Source organism: Solanum pennellii, chromosome 1 (assembly GCF_001406875.1).
Source record: "Solanum pennellii chromosome 1, SPENNV200".
Lineage (NCBI taxonomy): Eukaryota > Viridiplantae > Streptophyta > Magnoliopsida > Solanales > Solanaceae > Solanum > Solanum pennellii.
In genome coordinates this window covers 1,552,002-1,571,465 of record NC_028637.1, presented here as the reverse complement: position 1 = coordinate 1,571,465, position 19,464 = coordinate 1,552,002, and the positions used below count along the sequence as shown (strand labels likewise).

Below are 19,464 nucleotides of genomic sequence, written 5' to 3'. Positions count from 1 at the left end.
TGAGGGCCAACCGGATGCATAGACAAGGTCTTGACGGATGTCCACAAAAAAATTTGGCATTTTTGACGTCGGAATCCGGATCCCCCAAAAAATGGTTTGCTATAGCACACGAAAATCGTCGAAATGAGGGGTATGCTCGCTTTGGGGCTCGTTTGACCTTCAAAATGGGTCGGACGGGCTGTGAGGGCCAACCGGATGCATAGACAAGGTCTTGACGGATGTCCACAAAAAAATTTGGCATTTTTGACGTCGGAATCCGGATCCCCCAAAAAATGGTTTGCTATAGCACACGAAAATCGTCGAAATGAGGGGTATGCTCGCTTTGGGGCTCGTTTGACCTTCAAAATGGGTCGGACGGGCTGTGAGGGCCAACCGGATGCATAGACAAGGTCTTGACGGATGTCCACAAAAAAATTTGGCATTTTTGACGTCGGAATCCGGATCCCCCAAAAAATGGTTTGCTATAGCACACGAAAATCGTCGAAATGAGGGGTATGCTCGCTTTGGGGCTCGTTTGACCTTCAAAATGGGTCGGACGGGCTGTGAGGGCCAACCGGATGCATAGACAAGGTCTTGACGGATGTCCACAAAAAAATTTGGCATTTTTGACGTCGGAATCCGGATCCCCCAAAAAATGGTTTGCTATAGCACACGAAAATCGTCGAAATGAGGGGTATGCTCGCTTTGGGGCTCGTTTGACCTTCAAAATGGGTCGGACGGGCTGTGAGGGCCAACCGGATGCATAGACAAGGTCTTGACGGATGTCCACAAAAAAATTTGGCATTTTTGACGTCGGAATCCGGATCCCCCAAAAAATGGTTTGCTATAGCACACGAAAATCGTCGAAATGAGGGGTATGCTCGCTTTGGGGCTCGTTTGACCTTCAAAATGGGTCGGACGGGCTGTGAGGGCCAACCGGATGCATAGACAAGGTCTTGACGGATGTCCACAAAAAAATTTGGCATTTTTGACGTCGGAATCCGGATCCCCCAAAAAATGGTTTGCTATAGCACACGAAAATCGTCGAAATGAGGGGTATGCTCGCTTTGGGGCTCGTTTGACCTTCAAAATGGGTCGGACGGGCTGTGAGGGCCAACCGGATGCATAGACAAGGTCTTGACGGATGTCCACAAAAAAATTTGGCATTTTTGACGTCGGAATCCGGATCCCCCAAAAAATGGTTTGCTATAGCACACGAAAATCGTCGAAATGAGGGGTATGCTCGCTTTGGGGCTCGTTTGACCTTCAAAATGGGTCGGACGGGCTGTGAGGGCCAACCGGATGCATAGACAAGGTCTTGACGGATGTCCACAAAAAAATTTGGCATTTTTGACGTCGGAATCCGGATCCCCCAAAAAATGGTTTGCTATAGCACACGAAAATCGTCGAAATGAGGGGTATGCTCGCTTTGGGGCTCGTTTGACCTTCAAAATGGGTCGGACGGGCTGTGAGGGCCAACCGGATGCATAGACAAGGTCTTGACGGATGTCCACAAAAAAATTTGGCATTTTTGACGTCGGAATCCGGATCCCCCAAAAAATGGTTTGCTATAGCACACGAAAATCGTCGAAATGAGGGGTATGCTCGCTTTGGGGCTCGTTTGACCTTCAAAATGGGTCGGACGGGCTGTGAGGGCCAACCGGATGCATAGACAAGGTCTTGACGGATGTCCACAAAAAAATTTGGCATTTTTGACGTCGGAATCCGGATCCCCCAAAAAATGGTTTGCTATAGCACACGAAAATCGTCGAAATGAGGGGTATGCTCGCTTTGGGGCTCGTTTGACCTTCAAAATGGGTCGGACGGGCTGTGAGGGCCAACCGGATGCATAGACAAGGTCTTGACGGATGTCCACAAAAAAATTTGGCATTTTTGACGTCGGAATCCGGATCCCCCAAAAAATGGTTTGCTATAGCACACGAAAATCGTCGAAATGAGGGGTATGCTCGCTTTGGGGCTCGTTTGACCTTCAAAATGGGTCGGACGGGCTGTGAGGGCCAACCGGATGCATAGACAAGGTCTTGACGGATGTCCACAAAAAAATTTGGCATTTTTGACGTCGGAATCCGGATCCCCCAAAAAATGGTTTGCTATAGCACACGAAAATCGTCGAAATGAGGGGTATGCTCGCTTCGGGGCTCGTTTGACCTTCAAAATGGGTCGGAAGGGCCGTGAGGGCCAACCGGGCATACAAGGTCTTGACGGACGTCCACAAAAAATTTGGCATTTTTGACGTCGGAATTAGGATCACCCAAAAAATGGTTTGCTATAGCACACGAAAATCGTCGAAATGAGGGGTATGGTCGCTTCGGGGCTCGTTTGACCTTCAAAATGGGTCGTACGGGCCGTGAGGGCCAACCGGATGCATAGACAAGGTCTTGACGGACGTCCACAAAAAAATTTGGCATTTTTGACGTCGGAATCCGGATCACCCAAAAAATCGTTTGCTAGATTTTATTCCAATTAATCATTATAGGATAAAATTATACATAAATTGTTTCTGAATAGATTTTTGATTCAAAACGCATGTACTCAATGCAAAAAATATAAAAAGAAGGTAAAGATTTTGTAAAAAAAAACTTCAGCTTTTATATTTTAATATTTTAAGTCAAAATAAAAAACAAATTGGGTCCATAGCTCAGTGGTAGAGCATTTGACTGCAGATCAAGAGGTCACTGGTTCGAACCCGGTTTGGCCCTTTTTTCACTTTTGAATCTTTGATTCTTTTTATATTTTTAATTAATTGAGATATAAAACTGTTAATAGTAGGTTTGATTGATTATTTTTTGCATGTTTGTTTAAGTTTGAGTCGAAAGTTTATCAAAATTTGTTCTGAGAGAAGAATATTTAAATGGTGAGTAATTTGACTGCAGATCAAGAGGTCACTGGTTCGAACCCTGTTGGACCCTTTTTTCACTTTTTAATCTGTAATTCTTTTTATATTTTTAATTAATTGAGATATAAAGCTGTTAATAGTAGGTTTGATTGATTATTTCTGCATGTTTGTTTAATTTTGAGTCGAAAGTTATCAAAAAAAAATTTCAGAGAAAAATATTTAAATGGTGAATAGTGTTGTGCATTAGCTAGCGTATACAAAAAAAAAGTTTATAAACGATGTCGATATTGTTCAAATAAGTAAAAAGGAATCAATCAACAAACAAATTTAGTTATTAAGAAAGAATCTATTTTTATTATATGAGTGGTTCAAATTTATTGTGCCAACATATCTTTGATAAAAATTTTTGAATTTAATTGTAGAAATTAATTAGTTGACTTTGATAGAAATTTAACATGTTATCGTTAAATAAGATATTTAATGTAAATGCAAATTAGTTTGATTTGAATATAAATTTTAGAGACACACCATAAATGAGAAGTTGATTATGTGTTTTATGTAATAATCAACTAATCATTAAAGAGTTAATGATAAAAAAACAAATCTAAATTATTATTTTCTCAAGAGTTTGATATCTCAATTATTCATTGTTCCATTTTATCTATTTAAACTATCACTCCTTTTTATTTTAAGGATAAAACATAAATATCTCCTACACTATGATCGAAATCTCAGAGTCACATATTAACTAAATTTATGTCCTATTACTCTCCGTACCCATTTTTTTGATAAATTTATACACCTTTTTGGTTAACATGACCTCCAAACATCTCATACGCGCCTCAACTAAGTACTGTCACAGAGTGTGTCACATAGGCAAAAAATGATACAAAATTGCAGAAAAAAATTCGAGGCGGGGATGGTCGTGGTGGGTGATATAAGACCTTAATTTAGTTTAGGTATATCTCGATTTCACATAGTCTAGAGAGTATACTTGTGCCTTACCTCTTATTTATTAATACACCTCAATATTGAAAAACAATATTTCAACGAACTCATAATTAAAAACAAAAGTAAATTAAAAATAAAAAGTGAGAGATCTATAAATCCAATGAAACCTTAACCACTAACAAACTCTATCTTCATGTATCACCAACCAAATTTCAATTTTTTTTTCTATATAAATTCATAAATTAACACCTCCTATTGCTTGGTATATTGTCTATATCCCATTGTTTTTTTCCCCTTACTTTTTTTCTTCTTCTTTTTGAAAAAAAAAAAAAGAAAAAAAAAACAAAAAAAACAATGGCCATCCACATTAACAAAATTTCCATTTTGCTCACAACCCTAATTTCCATTTCCATTTCACAACAAACAATTGCAAATGATCCAAATGTAGACAAAGCAAATGTGAAAAATCTTGTCACTCCCCTCATGGTTTCAACCATAGCGAAAACCGAGGAGTTCGTAAAGACAAATATCATAACACGTTTAGCTACCGTTAAAGAAAATCCTAATAAAGATTGTCTCGATACATGCAAAGAAGTGTACGAGGACGCGGTCGATGCCATGAAAAAAACATTAAAAAGTGTAGATGAAGGAAATTATGTAGAAGCTCTTGTGCATGTTAGTGCTGTGGGATCATTCATGGGAACATGCAAAGATAGTATTGAAGAGATACATTGTGATGTTAATCCTGAAATGACTAAATTTGAGGATTGGTCACATGGTGTTATTAGTGATGCTACAACTAAAATTGCTAGTGTTGCTCATTAAAAAACGAAATCTAGAAAATTTCCTTAAATTTTTTTCAAAATTTGATATTTGTGTATGTACAAATAATATATACTTATTTAATATATACACAATATATTATTTCGCGATGACAAATGTCCATGCTTTACTGGTTGATTATTATGTAGATCAGTTTACATATGAATCCCTACATCGTTACATTCCATTTAGGATTAGGAATACGCGTAATCAGATCTGCTTTTTACATATCTCTATTGGGACCCTATTCACCTCTTTGAGTGAATCGAGAAATAGGTTTGATTGTCCATCTTTTTGATATATATCAGGCATTGCATTCTCCGAATAATTCAAATCGAAGCAATTGGATGTCCAATATACAAAATACATTGGTTTTATAGGTATGAAATTTGACTAAATAGACCTAAAATTAAATGGAATATTAGAATAAAGTTGTTTCGAAATATCTAAAGTTTCTTGGAGAAAATAGGCCTAAAATTACATATTTAAGATTGGGATATTTACATAAATATATTATAATAAAAAAATATTTACCATTTATAGCAATAACTTTTTTTTTTCACTTGACCATTTTTAATTCATTTATAATACAAGTTTAATACATATTATAAAAAAATAATTTATTATTCACATATAATACAAGTTTTAATGATGGATAATACATTTATCACACATTTTAATATACTTATAATGAAATATGACAATTTTTTACCAAACAAACATACTATATTTCAAAAACAATCATAATTCAAATATATTGAATACATAATTCACTTTTAATACATATTACAAATTTATTACAATATTGCTATAAATGATAATAAACAAAAAGTGTCACTAAAATCAATAATTATTTTTTAAAATGTATTAATTTATGTAGTTTTTCCTTTTATGATTAAGGAGTATTATTGTTGTTGGGGTGTATTTACATTATTAAACAATGAATATTGATAAGCTCATTAAATATAAAAATAATATAATATAAGAATTATATATCCCAATCATAATCGTTTTGAAATTCGCAATGTTTATTTGTGATACTTTTAGATATTTGTTTTTTTTAATGATAATATAATATTAACGATCTAATATGAATATTCAAATTAAAAGGTAATTTATAGATAAAAAATGGACAAATAAATCAAAATTCAAATTTATAACATCGTAGATATCGGCTACACTTAATTAAATAGTATTTATTTGATATGTTTTTTTTTTATAGTAAATCATTTATGTAGATGAAATTTAAAAATTAACAAAATTTTTATGTAAAATAAAAGATGGAATGATTAAAATATGAATACGAAGTATATTTATATAATACGAAACGTCAAAAGCTTGAAATAAGTAAAAATTATAAAAACATAAATTAGAAAATGTTGTTTGCCTCAGTCGAACCCCAAACCCCGTGCTTAAAATGGCAAGCTTAAATCAGTAAGCCAAACAACTCAATATGAGAATAAGCACACAAATGAAACTGACATATTAACGCTCTCTCTATCTATGTATATGTAATATTAATATAATATAAGATAACTTTTAAAAAAAAAAAACTGATCACTGTAATAAAATATTTTCAAACAAGATAACTCTTGTAAAAATATCTAATTATATATTTATATATATAAAATTCATCCTGAACTTGTTTGCTATCTTTACCTCCAATATCATTTCAACATGGATTTAAATAATAATTTCGCATTAGTATATATAAATTGTATTGTATATACTTTTACAAGATAATTAACTAATGAATAATTTCTAAACAAATTTTTTTAGTGATATTATAATAATGTACATAATATTTTTATATTATTATTGACTAATGAATAAATTATACGTTTTAATGATATCAATATAATATATAATACTGTATCAGTCAAGCGAAAATTATCAGCATATGAATGAGGGGTATGGGTTCTATTTTTTTTAGAGAATAGATATTTCTTGAATTACTTTGAAATAAGGTATGAAAAATGTAATTACTTTGAGTTTTATGACCAATTTATATAATTTTTTTCTTACTTGAACGATCAACAATAATTTACAAAACACATTTAAATTATATGTAATTTCCTTTTTCTATCCAAATTTAAACTAACAAAAACAATACTTCACTTGTGTTTTCGATCGTTAACTCCCATCGTTATTTATTTATACTCCATTACTTTTTTTTAGTCTATTTAAAAGAGAACAATTTTTTTTGATAACATTTTAATTTCATATTTTTACATGACATGTTTAAGGCCACAAGATTAAAGATTAATTTTATATATTTGACATAACTTTAATTTAAGATCACAACATTCAAAAGTTCTTTATTTTCTTAAATTCGTGCCAATTCAAACTAGGCCACTCTTTTTGAAACCGAAGAAGTATATATATAAAAGGAAAAAAACAACTATACCCTGAACTATCGTAAAAAGTATGCAAATATCATCCATCATACTTTCGGGACATTGTGCCCATGCCGTTCAAAAACTAGAACATATATACCCTTTATACTAACAGATATATACGTGTCATAATCTTATCTACCGAACCGATATTTATTAAATATTAAATGGATAGTTAAGATTGGATTACATGTTCGTGTTTTAATCTTCCGTTAAAGTAAATGATATATATACTTTAATTTTTGAACGACATGAATATAAATATCCTAAAAATATAACAGAAGATATCTGTATACCATTAAAAAAAATAAAAATCTCATCTTAATATTTTTGAGATGCTCTCTCTTTAGCCTTTACAAAAGAAACCCAAAGGAATTAATTTTTTTTTTTGTAAAGTACAAAAATTAACTCTCTTTTTCTAATCTATGCCTTCTCTTAAGCTAAGATTCAATTTTTCAGGTTTCCATCCCTGCTGCTACTGCTGTTCCACTCCCAAAATCCCTTCTTTCACTTCATTTCAGGTAACCCATTTTGTTCTTTTTTACTGAGTAAACTTTTTCTTTTCTTTTTTTTTTAATTTGGGGTAGGGAAGTTCAGATAGTAGACTAACTGTGCTATTAAGATTTTAGGGATGAAAGTTTAATGGGTGTGTTGTGATTTTTGTGATGATTTAGTTTTGATTAGAAGTACTATTGCTTTTGTTATAATTTATTTATCCGATTTTAACTGGATGCACGGAATTTAAGAAAATAAAAGAAAATGCTGTATCTTGTGATTTTAAATATGTCAGTTGTAAAGTTAGAATTAAAGAGTTATTTAAAAAAATGAAAGATGTATTGTTTGTTGAAACGGATTGAAAAAGGAAAGTAATACAAACAAATTGAAGTTGAATGAGTAGTTGATAAGTCATGTGAAGTGCGGTAAATAGTTATGAATTTGGATAAAAGTGTTGAAATGAACAGTAAGTGCGTTTGCTAAAAATGTGTTAATCAACACTTTTTTAGTTAATGGCGGTGTTGTCGGTGGTAATTTGCAGAGATGGTGGTTGATAGTAGAGCCCTAATGGTTTTGAATGATGACGGTGGTTGGGGATATATAGTGATGATTGATGGTGGTGATTGTTGGTAGCGGTGAGCGGTTGTTGTTGTTATAGTGGTTGGTGGTGATGATTGTAAATAGTGGCGAGTGGTAGCGATGACTAATTGTAGTGATTGATAGTGGTGGTGATAGTTGATAATCGTTGACCACGCCCGGTGGTAGTAGTTGATAATGATAGGTGATGTCGATAGCTTTGAACGGATGGAATTTGTGAAGTATCATTTTGTAGAAATGTTTAAATGGACAACAATAATAACAACATACCAATATAATTCCACAAGTAGGATTTGAAAATGATAAAATGTACGTAGACTTTACTTCTGCCTTTATGATGTAGAGAGGCCTTCGTGGGGGCAGAGTGGAGATATCTCTTAATGATATTAAGACTTAGTTACAAATCTTAATCGTTCAGTTATATTCAGACCTATTAAGTGGATGTGACATAACAAAAACGAGCATATTTAATGGTTGACATCTGAACGATTAAAATTTAGACCTTATAACCAAAACGAACTAATTGACTGAGACTTCGTTGTCTTGTTTCAGAGTGAAGCTAATATTAAATCAACCATGGATCGGCTAACCAGTGCAGCACGTCTCATGATAGTTTCAGATCTTGACTATACAATGGTGGGTTGTTGTAGTTTAGGTTGCTCGGATTCTCCAAAAATTTTGCCGCACCCATGTTTGATCCTCCAAAAATGCACTACTTTTGGAGAATCCGACATGCTCCTGGTGGCGTTTTTGAACCTTTTCTTTGTTATGTTGCTGTAACTTGCATGAGACTTTCTTTACAGATTGATCATCATGATCCCGAGAACCTCTCTCTGCTTAGGTTCAATGCTTTATGGGAAGCCAATTACCGCGAAAACTCCTTGTTAGTGTTCTCAACTGGGAGATCACCAACACTTTATAAGGAGTTGAGAAAAAAGAAGCCCATGCTAACTCCAGATATTACCATTATGTCTGTCGGGACTGAAATAACATATGGGAACTCTATGTTGCCAGATGATGGTTGGGAAGCATTTTTAAATGACAAATGGGATCGGAAAATAGTGACAGAGGAAACGAAAAAATTTACTGAACTCACACTTCAGGTACATACAGATGTTTACATCATTTTATGTCGAGATAATGGTCAAAAACACACCTTGAACTATCACTTTTTTTGTGAGTTTCACACCTGAACAATCACCGTCTATGTATTAAAAAACTCACCTAGTTGAGTAGATGGTGATAGTTCAGGTAGGAAAATGAAACAACAACTAACAGCTGATAGTTAGTCTAATCAGCTCCGAGGTTTGTTTTAAATTTTAATACATAGATGATGATAGTTTAGGTAGAAAAAGGAACAACTGATATTTGGGGTGTGAAACTCGTGAAAAGTGATAGTTTAGATGTGTTTTTCACCTATAACTCATTTTGCTATTCGGTGTAAAACCAGTTTGTATGTTGAATATTGTTATCGTAATTGATGTCTCATATATAAACTTCTTTACACACTTCAGTCAGAAACGGAGCAACGACCTCACAAGGTCAGTTTCTACGTTCCAAAAGACAAGGCTGAAGATATAATGAAAACTCTTTCCAAACGCTTGGAAGAACGTGGGGTACGATGCGACAATATCAAAATGATAGCATGTCTTTCTTGTCAATGCTGCAGTGAGCAAAACTTTGATAAGGTTTCGATATCTTTTTGTTCTAATATTTAATGTTTGTATTTTTGTGATCAGTTGGATGTCAAATTAATTTACAGTGGAGGGATGGCTTTAGATATTTTGCCGCAAGGTGCTGGCAAAGGACAAGCACTTGCGTATTTGCTGAAGAAATTAAAGAGTGAGGGGAAATTACCAAACAACACGCTTGTCTGTGGTGACTCTGGAAATGATGCTGAGCTTTTCAGCATCCCGGATGTTTACGGTGTGATGGTAGTGGCTAATTACTATCTGTTGATTCCTTGTACCTCGATTATCGTATTGTTTTGTTGTTCTGTTTTGCTACTATCTGTTGTTTTGTTATGATCTGTTGATTCTTGTACTCCCGTTACTTCTTTTTCTAGCCTGGTTTGGACTGTTTTTCGTTGAGCCAAGGGTCTATCGGAAACAATCTCCATACCTCTGACGTTACCGATATGAGACTCCATGAGTTTGTTGTTGTTTTGAGTTCAGAACTGCTCTAAAATTGTAAATTCGCTTTGCAGGTATCGAATGCACAGGAGGAATTATTACAATGGCATGCTGCAAATGCGAAAGATAACCCGAAAGTAATTCATGCAACAGAGAGATGTGCTGCGGGTATAATACAAGCCATTGGGCGTTTCAACCTGGGACCAAGTACCTCTCCTAGAGACGTTACCGATATGTCAGACAGTAAGATGGAGAACTTTGTTCCTGCTTATGAAATCGTCAAATTTTACCTGTTTTTCGAGAAATGGAGGCGTGGAGAGATAGAGAATTCTGACCTTTACTTGGCGAACGTGAAAGCAGTTTGTGTATGTACCCTATACCTACCGACTACCGTTGTGTTGTTGTCTTGGTTGTTCCGTAATGCCTTTTTATTCGCTTGAAAATACTAATTTGCCAACTCTTTTTGTTGCTGCAGAGACCATCTGGTACTTTAGTGCACCCGTCTGGAGTTGAGAAATCTCTTGAGGAATGCGTAAATACATTGAAGAAGTGTCATGGCAACAAAAAGGGTAAACAATATCGAATTTGGGTTGATCAAGTCTTACCTACACAGGTTGGTTCAGATTCATGGCTAGTAAGTTTCAAGAAATGGGAGCTTTGCGGTAAGTGTCTTTTGTCTCGTAAGACGGTCTTTTATATTTACTTCTTCTTTTCTAGTCTCTTCTGACTTGATTTTATAGCATCAGTTCCTGTAGCCTCCAAACAACAACATACGTGTAGTCCTACGACATGGGGTCTAGGAAGAGTAGAGAGTACGCAAAACTTACCCCCCATACCTTAGAGGTAGAGAGACTGTTTCCAATAGACCCTCGGTTTAAAGGAAAAACAATCCAAAGTTATCCCGAACAAGAAGTAATAGTAGAACAAGAAACAACCGATAATAACAAAAACAAGACGATAATCGTTTCATTCATATGACAGATTCTGTGCCCCAAATTACTTAGACTTATGAAACTATGATCATATTTAACCAAAGCGATTATGGAAATGACTTATTTTCTGCGAGAATGATCCAATACTAAGACAATTTACATCTCCTTTCTCTTCCATTCTTGCTATGTTTATTGTAATATCTCAAAATACGTTGTTTCTTACAGGTGAAGAGAGACAATGTTGTATAACTACCGTCTTATTAAGCTCAAAGGTGAAGTTTGTTGAAGGATCATTGCAATTCTTGTTGTCATACAATCCAAAGCCTGTTATAATTTGCTTTTTCGCTTCCAGAATGTGACTGTTGCAGACGGACTCACTTGGACACACGTGCATCAGACTTGGCTGCAGGGCGTGGAGTCAGCAAGTGACTCCACGACCTGGTTCTTCTAGGTTTGACTCTGGAAATCTGGCCTTTTAAACAAATGCACATTGTCCCTCTTCCCGAAAAGAAGGGCAATCGTTTAGGTAATAATAAGTATTGCTCTTCTTTTCGACAGTTGTAGTTGTGAATTTTATCCTTAGAGAACGTCAGTTGTATGCTAAATTTTCAAAGTGTGAGTTTTGGTTTGATTTAGTGGCATTTTTGGGACTCGTGCTCTCGAGATAAGGAATTCGAGTTCCTCTTTGTAACTATGCTCTATGATTTGGTGTCACACTAAAAGGAATTCTTGTTCATAGTGAAAAATTGCATATAATCATCTCTACGTTCTCTTTTTTTAGATTTATTTCATGGAAGAGTCTCTTTAAACTTAAGTGGAATCTTCGAGATCTTTCTAGATAACTTAATTCAATTGCCTAATATCGAGAGGTGACAAATGAACGACTTGAATCGAATTTAGATAGGTTAAAATGGTGAAGTTAGGTCAATGTTATAGTTATTACATGTTATATATCTATAAAATATCATTTGACATTCATAAAGAGTTTTTGACATTTCAATTTCCTTTGTTAGAACTTATTACATAAAATTTATTAAATTTATATCACCAATAAAAAATAGGTAAATATCTGAGTATGTTATAAAAAGGTAACATAAAAAGTTTATCATAGAAAGAGAAAATATAACACAAAAAAAATTCATTTCAAAGAAAAAATTGTTTGTTTATTTTTTCTATTCTACTTATTTTGCGTATCTTATTTAAAAAATTAAATCTTATAATCTTAAATATGGACACATGAAATGTAATCATTGAAGAATTTATTAAATATACAAAAATGATATTTTTGAACAAAATCAAAAGAAAAATACAACATATAAATTAAAAATATTGCTTTTTTTCCCTTCTCATGTTGTCCACCAAGACAATACAAAATACATCGCAAGTGTAAGAAATTCTTAATGTCACCTTATTTCTCAAGCTTAGATTACAAATCTCATCTTCGTAAATATTTTCAGACGACAAGATGATCGATCGATCGATGTATATAACTTTAAAAACACTAAACTTGAATACTATAATATTTATTAATTTTTATAGTATTCTTTAGAAACTTTGCTAAGACAATCACTAGCAATTGCTTTTGCCCACCTATCAAATGCTTCAAAGGCAGGCTCATGATCTTTTGTATCAACAATACAATCACGACAAGTGTCAAGGTATGTATATGATGCACCAATATCCATATTTGCTTTGTAATAATTTAGTTCTTTAACATCTTGTGTTGCCTTTTTCATTGAATCAATTGCATCTTCATACACCTCTTTGCATGTTTTAAAACAATCTTTCTTATAATGATCTATTGGTGCACTTGAAGCCAATCTTTTATCAATTACATTTTTGATAAAATCTTGTGTCTTGGCCATTGTGCTAACCAATGATGCTTTAACAAACGCTGGTACGTTTTGACTTACAGCAACGACCTTTGGTGCTGGAAGTCTGGGTTTTGGAATAATAGGAGTTTTTGGAGTATTTGGAGTAGAAAGAGCTACTTTTAATGTGTAATCAAATGCATTTGATGGAATTGTGAGGAAGAAGGAAATTGCAATAACAAGAAATGTTATTTTTGTTAGAGGAGCCATTGTTTTTTATTCCTCTTTTTTTTATTGTTGTTTTGTTGGAGAGGAGAAAAAACAATGGAGATAATCAAATATCATATGATTATGTAGAAAGTAAGGGATGTATTTATACAAAAATTAATAAAAAAATTGGTTTTGTCTTTTGTGGTTATGCTTAAAAATAGATTGTTATTAAGTATATATGGTGATTACTATTAGCACCTCTCTTTTTTAGTTTATTGTTAGAAGATGGTTGTTTTTAGGCTACGTTGAGCTGATAAATGGACGGATTGAAATAGAGAATTAATAGATGAATATATATATGTATATTTTATTGTTATGGACCATAGTAGATGAGGTTTCTTGGTGCATGTTATGGTGTTAAATAGATGGATTAAAATTTGGGCGAGTTAAAATAGAGAGTTATAAAATGGATATTTTCTTAAATGTATATGGTAATTAGTATAATTTGTAACCTTTATTTAGCATGTATTAATTTATTTAGTTTATTGTCACAATTCGAGCCTATATCCAGTTGAGACATGGTGCTTTGAATTATCGGTGGTCCCAAACTAATCCTTGGTATAGCATATCAAAGCATATCGTAACGACTCTTCTTTGCGCCTATTGGGGTGTGAAATGAGCATATTAGACTGAACTTGATGAATTTGGACGTGTCAAAAGGACTAACTTGATAAATAATGGGCGCAAATCATTAATGATTAATTGCATAAATAGAATTAACGCATGATTTTGAACTTTTGTCCTAACTTAAAAATATTCACTAGTGAAAACTTTTACTATCCATCAGACATAAGTTCTTGTAATAGCGTGTACGATTATGTTGCTTCTTCTCAGCCCAATAATTAGTTGTGTGGCATCTATGTAATTAAGTAACGACATTGCACCGAGGCTGGTTCATAACACTTGGTGATCTCAGTTGGCAAGTAAATGCATTGTGCCTATTGAACAGTACTCGAACTTACAAAATGACCATCTAAATATCGCCAAAATTTATGCCACGTCAGTCTTGGGTGACCACGAGACACAATGGTGACAAATTGGAATATTTTAAGTACGTTCAAAGTTTACATATCATCTTAAAATAAATTTGAGCATTTATTTATGTATTTATGGATATAAAACGCGAAACGATGCACAATTTGAAGGGAAAAAAAATGTACATACGCATGCATGCATGAAAGTAAACTTTACAAAAATTAAACAATCCATTTTACCACCTTACATTTCCTTAATTTTTTTTCCCCCAAATATTTTTCCTTAATATTTCCCCTAATTTCTCTTAATCCCTAATTTATTTTTTTTAAAAAAATTCGAATTTTGAGGCTGATTTTTAGACTAAGCTCAATTCTCTTTTTGTTTTCTTCAAAAAAAAAAAAAGAACTCATCTTTATTGATGAATTCTTGAATTTCAGATTCCAAAAGGAATCTGAAATTTAGGGTTCTTCAATTTAGAGAAAGTTTTTAACTTTTTGAGGCAAAAAAATTATAGATTCTTGAAAGGGGTTTTTGGGAATTAAAGAGAAAATGTTAGGATTTTGATTGTAAGAAAAAAAAAATCTTTAAGTTAGGGTTCTTGAATATATATATATTTTGGGGGCAAAAGATTGTTTTTTTTTTCCTTTCTTGAATTTAGGGGTAGTATTAAATTTTTGGGGTTAAAAGATTATAGGTTCTTGAAAGTTTTTTTTAAAAAAAAAAATTGGAAGAGAAAAAAAAAATCTTGAATTTAGGGTTCTTGAATTTAGTATTGGGGTAAAAGATTATAGGTTCTTGAAAGTATTTTTTTTCTTGAATTTAACTTTTTGTGGGGTAAAAGATTATAGATTTGTTGAAAGGTTTTTTTTTTTGGGAAATGAGAAAATGTAAGGATTTGATTGAAAGAACAAGAACAAGAATCGGGGTCTGGAGTCTGGAGAGGGTAGAGTGTATGTATGCAGAGTCGTAGACGTTAACACTACCTCTCGACGAGGTAGAAAAAGTATTTGATTGTAAGAAAATGGGGAATACATGTATAGGACCCAAATTAGGTAACAATGGGTTCTTGCAATCAGTAACAGCAGCTGTTTGGAAAACAAGACAACAACAACATTTACCTCTTGCAAATAAAGGGGACTCAAATTCCCATAAAACTCAAGAACATTCATCGGTTGGTTCGTCGTTGAATGTAGATGGAAATGATACTGATAGATTTGGTGGTACTCAGAGTACTCCACCCCCACACCTTAAGATTAGTGGAAATGATACTAATGAGAAGAACTCGTCACCGAACGTTAGTAATAAGCCAGTGGAAGGAGTGAAACAGAATAAACCTAGTCATGTTAAACGAGTATCGAGCATTGGGCTTAAAATCGACTCTGTTTTGGGAAGAAAAACTGGTAATTTGAAGGAGATTTATAGTTTAGGGAGGAAGCTTGGACAAGGTCAATTCGGGACTACGTATTTATGTGTGGATAAGGTATTGTTGAATGCTGTATATTTTACTGTTAGTATCGTTTAAACTTCTATACTCGTAGTCGTAGTTTGTTCATTTGATTTCTAACACTATATTTTGTTGTTGTTACTGTACGTTTAGTATGCTTTGTCATGTCTTGTGTAGTATTTTGTCTTAGTTTCTTCACTCCCGAACAACCTCTCTACCTCCCATGGTAGGGGTAAGGTCTGCGTACACACTACCATCCCGAGACTTCACTTGTGGGACTACACTCGGTATGTTGTTGTAATTACTTGTTTAGTTGCAAGAGGAATCTAATACTTGATTCACTCGAGTATTCAGTTTCGTACCGTTTGTTTGGATGGTTGTTACCTATTGCATCATATTCATTCAAATTGCTGAATGTGTGGCATTATATAACGACGGAAAATGATACAATCTCTCGGTAAAAAAATCGTAACAGGTACATGGAAGGGAAATGGCGTGTAAGTCCATTGCTAAAAGGAAGTTGAATACCGAGGAGGATGTGGAGGATGTAAGAAGGGAGATTCAGATTATGCACCATTTGGCAGGGCATCCTAGTGTGGTACAAATAGTAGGGGCTTATGAGGATGCTGTTGAAGTACATGTCGTGATGGAGCTTTGTGCGGGTGGGGAGCTTTTCGACAGGATTTTACAGAGAGGACATTACAGTGAGAAGAAGGCAGCTGAACTCGCTAGGGTAATTGTAGGTGTCGTGGAAGCATGTCATTCCATGGGTGTCATGCATAGGGACCTCAAACCCGAAAACTTTCTTTTTATCAACCAGGATGAAGATTCGCCCTTGAAGACAATCGATTTTGGGTTATCGGTATTCTTCAAGCCAGGTAGTCTACTTGCAAACATTTTTCTTTTAAAAGGTGTCGATCTAGCTTATTGGTTTTATCATCTATTTGGTTTAGTTGCGTGGACTCTTCATTTTTGATGCCGCACCCGTCTCAGATTCTTCAAACATACACTACTTTTGGCCTATCCGACACGCTCTCCTTGACATTTTTGAAGAGTCCGAGCAACATAGATATTCAGTACTTCCTAGAAACGTTATGATCTCATTTATGTCAACAAAGCGAAAGCAATATTGTGTAGATATGCTTTAGATCCCACGAATTTTAGATCTGCACACCCGTATCTGTACCCTAAAATCTTAAAATTTAGATCATGAAGGATCCGACTTCTAGATTTACACCCATATTAGACACCTGCACCCAAGTCCGAGCGACTTAGGTAAGGAACATCTATTCTGTTCTTTGTTTGTTTCACATTAAGCTTATTTTATAATGGATGTTTGTCGAATCCTTGTTGTAGGCCGTGCATTTTTCTTCTTTTAGAGTAATTATCTGTCTATTTTTTCTAGCTGTTTCATTAGCTTACACCTGATCAAGAAAAAAAGTTCTGTGCCCCCAGGTGAAATCTTCACTGATGTTGTCGGAAGCCCTTATTATGTTGCTCCGGAAGTTTTGCGGAAGCATTATGGTTTAGAATGTGATATATGGAGTGCTGGAGTGATCATTTATATTTTACTAAGTGGAGTTCCCCCCTTTTGGGAAGGTCCGATCTCGTGAATCTCATCCTTATTGATTTGATTATATCATTCTCGGAGCAAACATGATTATGTCCATCTTACATGTATCGTGCTGTTATGAATCAGAGACGGAGCAAGGAATATTTGAACAGGTTTTAAGAGGGGAACTTGACTTTGTATCAGAACCTTGGCCATCTATATCAGAAAGTGCAAAAGATCTTGTCAGAAAGATGCTCGTGAGAGATCCGAAAAAGCGGCTAACAGCTCATGAAGTCCTTTGTAAGATACAATTTTCATTTATGCTCGTAGCATCGTCATGTTTCATTAATCCTTGACTGTGATACTTATCGTCCTTTCTCCTTTGTATAATATGATCGTAGAGTCTGCATTTCATTCTTGGAATAGAACCGTGGTAAAACTTATCCGTAATGTGCCAAATATCTGCATTTTATATCAGGTCATCCATGGGTCCGTGTTGGCGGTGTAGCTCCAGATAAGCCTCTTGATTCCGCTGTTCTGACTCGTCTCAATCAATTTTCTGCAATGAACAAATTAAAAAAGATAGCAGTTAGAGTAAGTTATTCTAATTCGTAGGACCTTTACACTTTGTTGCTCGGACTAATCTCCAAAGATGTTGCCTCACCCGTGTTAGTTCCTCCAATTATGCACTATTTTCGGAGTATCTGACATGCACCTCGTGGCAGCTTTTAAGAGCCCGAACAACATAGCCTTTGAACACTGTGATCCTCTAACTAATATTTTTGTCGGTGACCAATCCCTCCGTTATTTATAGGTTATTGCTGAAAGCCTGTCTGCAGAGGAAATTGCAGGACTCAAGGAAATGTTCAAAATGATAGATACCGATAATAGTGGAAATATTACGTTGGAGGAACTAAAGAAAGGTTTGGAACGAGTAGGTGCGGATCTGAAGGATTCAGAAATAACTAGTTTAATGCAAGCGGTAAGTAAATAAATTCTCTATTTTGTCTACGAACTTCTTTTCCTTGCATGAAAAAGATGATGTTTACGATAAATCTTAGGTGCGTTGAAATAGCATTTACACGAGTTAGGAATCAGTATTCGAAATATTGAGGTATTGCTAGAGTTAGGAATCGAATTTATGTCATAACACGAGTAGAGCTTAAGCTGTAGACTTGACAAACGCCCCAACAAACCTTTGTGTATCAGGGTGCCTAATCAAGTACATATTCGTTCGTCAAGATATATACACATATCGTTGAGACATAATCTAATTGATTTGAAATGTGTTTTCTCTAACAGTTTAAGCTTTTTGATGAGATGGTCGGGGTTTGATACACTCTCAAACGAACTTCTTTGTGCAATTGCAGGCAGATACTGATAATAGTGGTACCATTGACTACGGCGAGTTTATAGCAGCTATGCTCCATCTAAATAAAATTCAGAAGGAAGATCACATGTATGCTGCTTTTTCTTATTTCGATCAAGATGGTAGCGGGTACATCACAAAGGACGAGCTCCAACAAGCTTGTGAGAAGTTCGGGATGAGCAATATCCCCATCGAAGAACTTATGCGTGAAGTTGATCAAGACAATGTACGTCCCTCTGTCCCCTTTCTTTGAACTTCATCTAACATCTTTGCAAAATCGTGCAACGTTAAGCCTATGAATTAACGTGGTAGTTCTTTAGATATCGTTGCTCAAACTCAAACATTATGTACCCTTATCGATATTTCAGGATGGGCACATTGATTACAATGAGTTTGTAGCAATGATGCAAGACACCGGTTTTGGCGAGCTGGGGAGCAGAAGGAGGTAAGTGTTGGTATTTTAGAGACGTTAAAAGCCTCGATAAAATCATACTTCGCGTACATCTCTACGTATTCGTGTTCATAAGTACATGAACATGAGAATGTTTCACTGTATATATCATACATACATGTAAAGATTAGTCAGGCAATTGGAGAGGGGAAGGCTAGTTTTTCTTGCTTATTAGCATTACCATTTTGTATCTTTTTATTTGTATATTTCTCCTCTTTTCTTTTTTTTTTCACTTCTTTGTAAGAATACTTTGAAATTATTTTTCATAACTTCACTTATTTAGATTTATAAAACATTTCGACTTTGAACACTTTGATCATTTAAACATCTTCAAAATTTGTGTATCACATCAGCGTTGAATATCCACGAGACATACTGGGAATGAGTTTGAGTGTTTAGTTGCTAGTGATCTAATTGAGGTGTTTAGATGT

The 19,464-nt window shown here is 34.5% G+C and overlaps 4 protein-coding genes and 1 non-coding gene across 6 annotated transcripts; 4 read left to right on the top strand and 1 right to left on the bottom strand.

The window, feature by feature from the left end:
• Window positions 1-2,627: 2,627 nt before the first annotated feature.
• TRNAC-GCA lies at window positions 2,628-2,699 on the top strand. Its single transcript has one exon. It is a non-coding gene; the product is annotated as a tRNA-Cys (tRNA).
• A 1,354-nt stretch (window positions 2,700-4,053) lies between these two features.
• LOC107029775 (pectinesterase inhibitor-like) lies at window positions 4,054-4,716 on the top strand. Its single transcript, XM_015231222.2, has one exon. It carries the CDS (start codon window positions 4,142-4,144, stop codon window positions 4,610-4,612), a length of 471 nt encoding a protein of 156 aa, XP_015086708.1. The 5' UTR covers window positions 4,054-4,141; the 3' UTR covers window positions 4,613-4,716.
• Window positions 4,717-7,355: 2,639 nt separating this feature from the next.
• Window positions 7,356-11,926, top strand: LOC107009907 (sucrose-phosphatase 1). Of its 2 annotated transcripts, XM_015209210.2 has the most exons (9): window positions 7,358-7,526; window positions 8,650-8,733; window positions 8,901-9,200; window positions 9,612-9,713; window positions 9,837-10,031; window positions 10,304-10,594; window positions 10,705-10,891; window positions 11,387-11,433; window positions 11,514-11,926. In XM_015209210.2, exons 1-9 carry the CDS (start codon window positions 7,431-7,433, stop codon window positions 11,610-11,612), a joined length of 1,401 nt encoding a protein of 466 aa, XP_015064696.1. In that variant the 5' UTR covers window positions 7,358-7,430; the 3' UTR covers window positions 11,613-11,926. The 2 variants fall into 2 exon arrangements, with proteins under 2 accessions (XP_015064702.1, XP_015064696.1); XM_015209216.2 differs by lacking the exon at window positions 9,612-9,713 and having other exon boundaries at window positions 7,356-7,526; window positions 11,514-11,612.
• A 533-nt stretch (window positions 11,927-12,459) lies between these two features.
• LOC107016005 lies at window positions 12,460-13,317 on the bottom strand. The gene has a single exon (XM_015216480.2). It carries the CDS (start codon window positions 13,240-13,242, stop codon window positions 12,688-12,690), a length of 555 nt encoding a protein of 184 aa, XP_015071966.1. The 5' UTR covers window positions 13,243-13,317; the 3' UTR covers window positions 12,460-12,687.
• Window positions 13,318-15,238: 1,921 nt separating this feature from the next.
• On the top strand, window positions 15,239-19,352 carry LOC107014935 (calcium-dependent protein kinase 20-like). Its single transcript, XM_015215063.2, has 8 exons — window positions 15,239-15,697; window positions 16,137-16,539; window positions 17,117-17,260; window positions 17,361-17,513; window positions 17,692-17,807; window positions 18,028-18,195; window positions 18,584-18,808; window positions 18,951-19,352. Exons 1-8 carry the CDS (start codon window positions 15,239-15,241, stop codon window positions 19,029-19,031), a joined length of 1,749 nt encoding a protein of 582 aa, XP_015070549.1. The 3' UTR covers window positions 19,032-19,352.
• The last annotated feature ends 112 nt before the right edge of the window (window positions 19,353-19,464 follow it).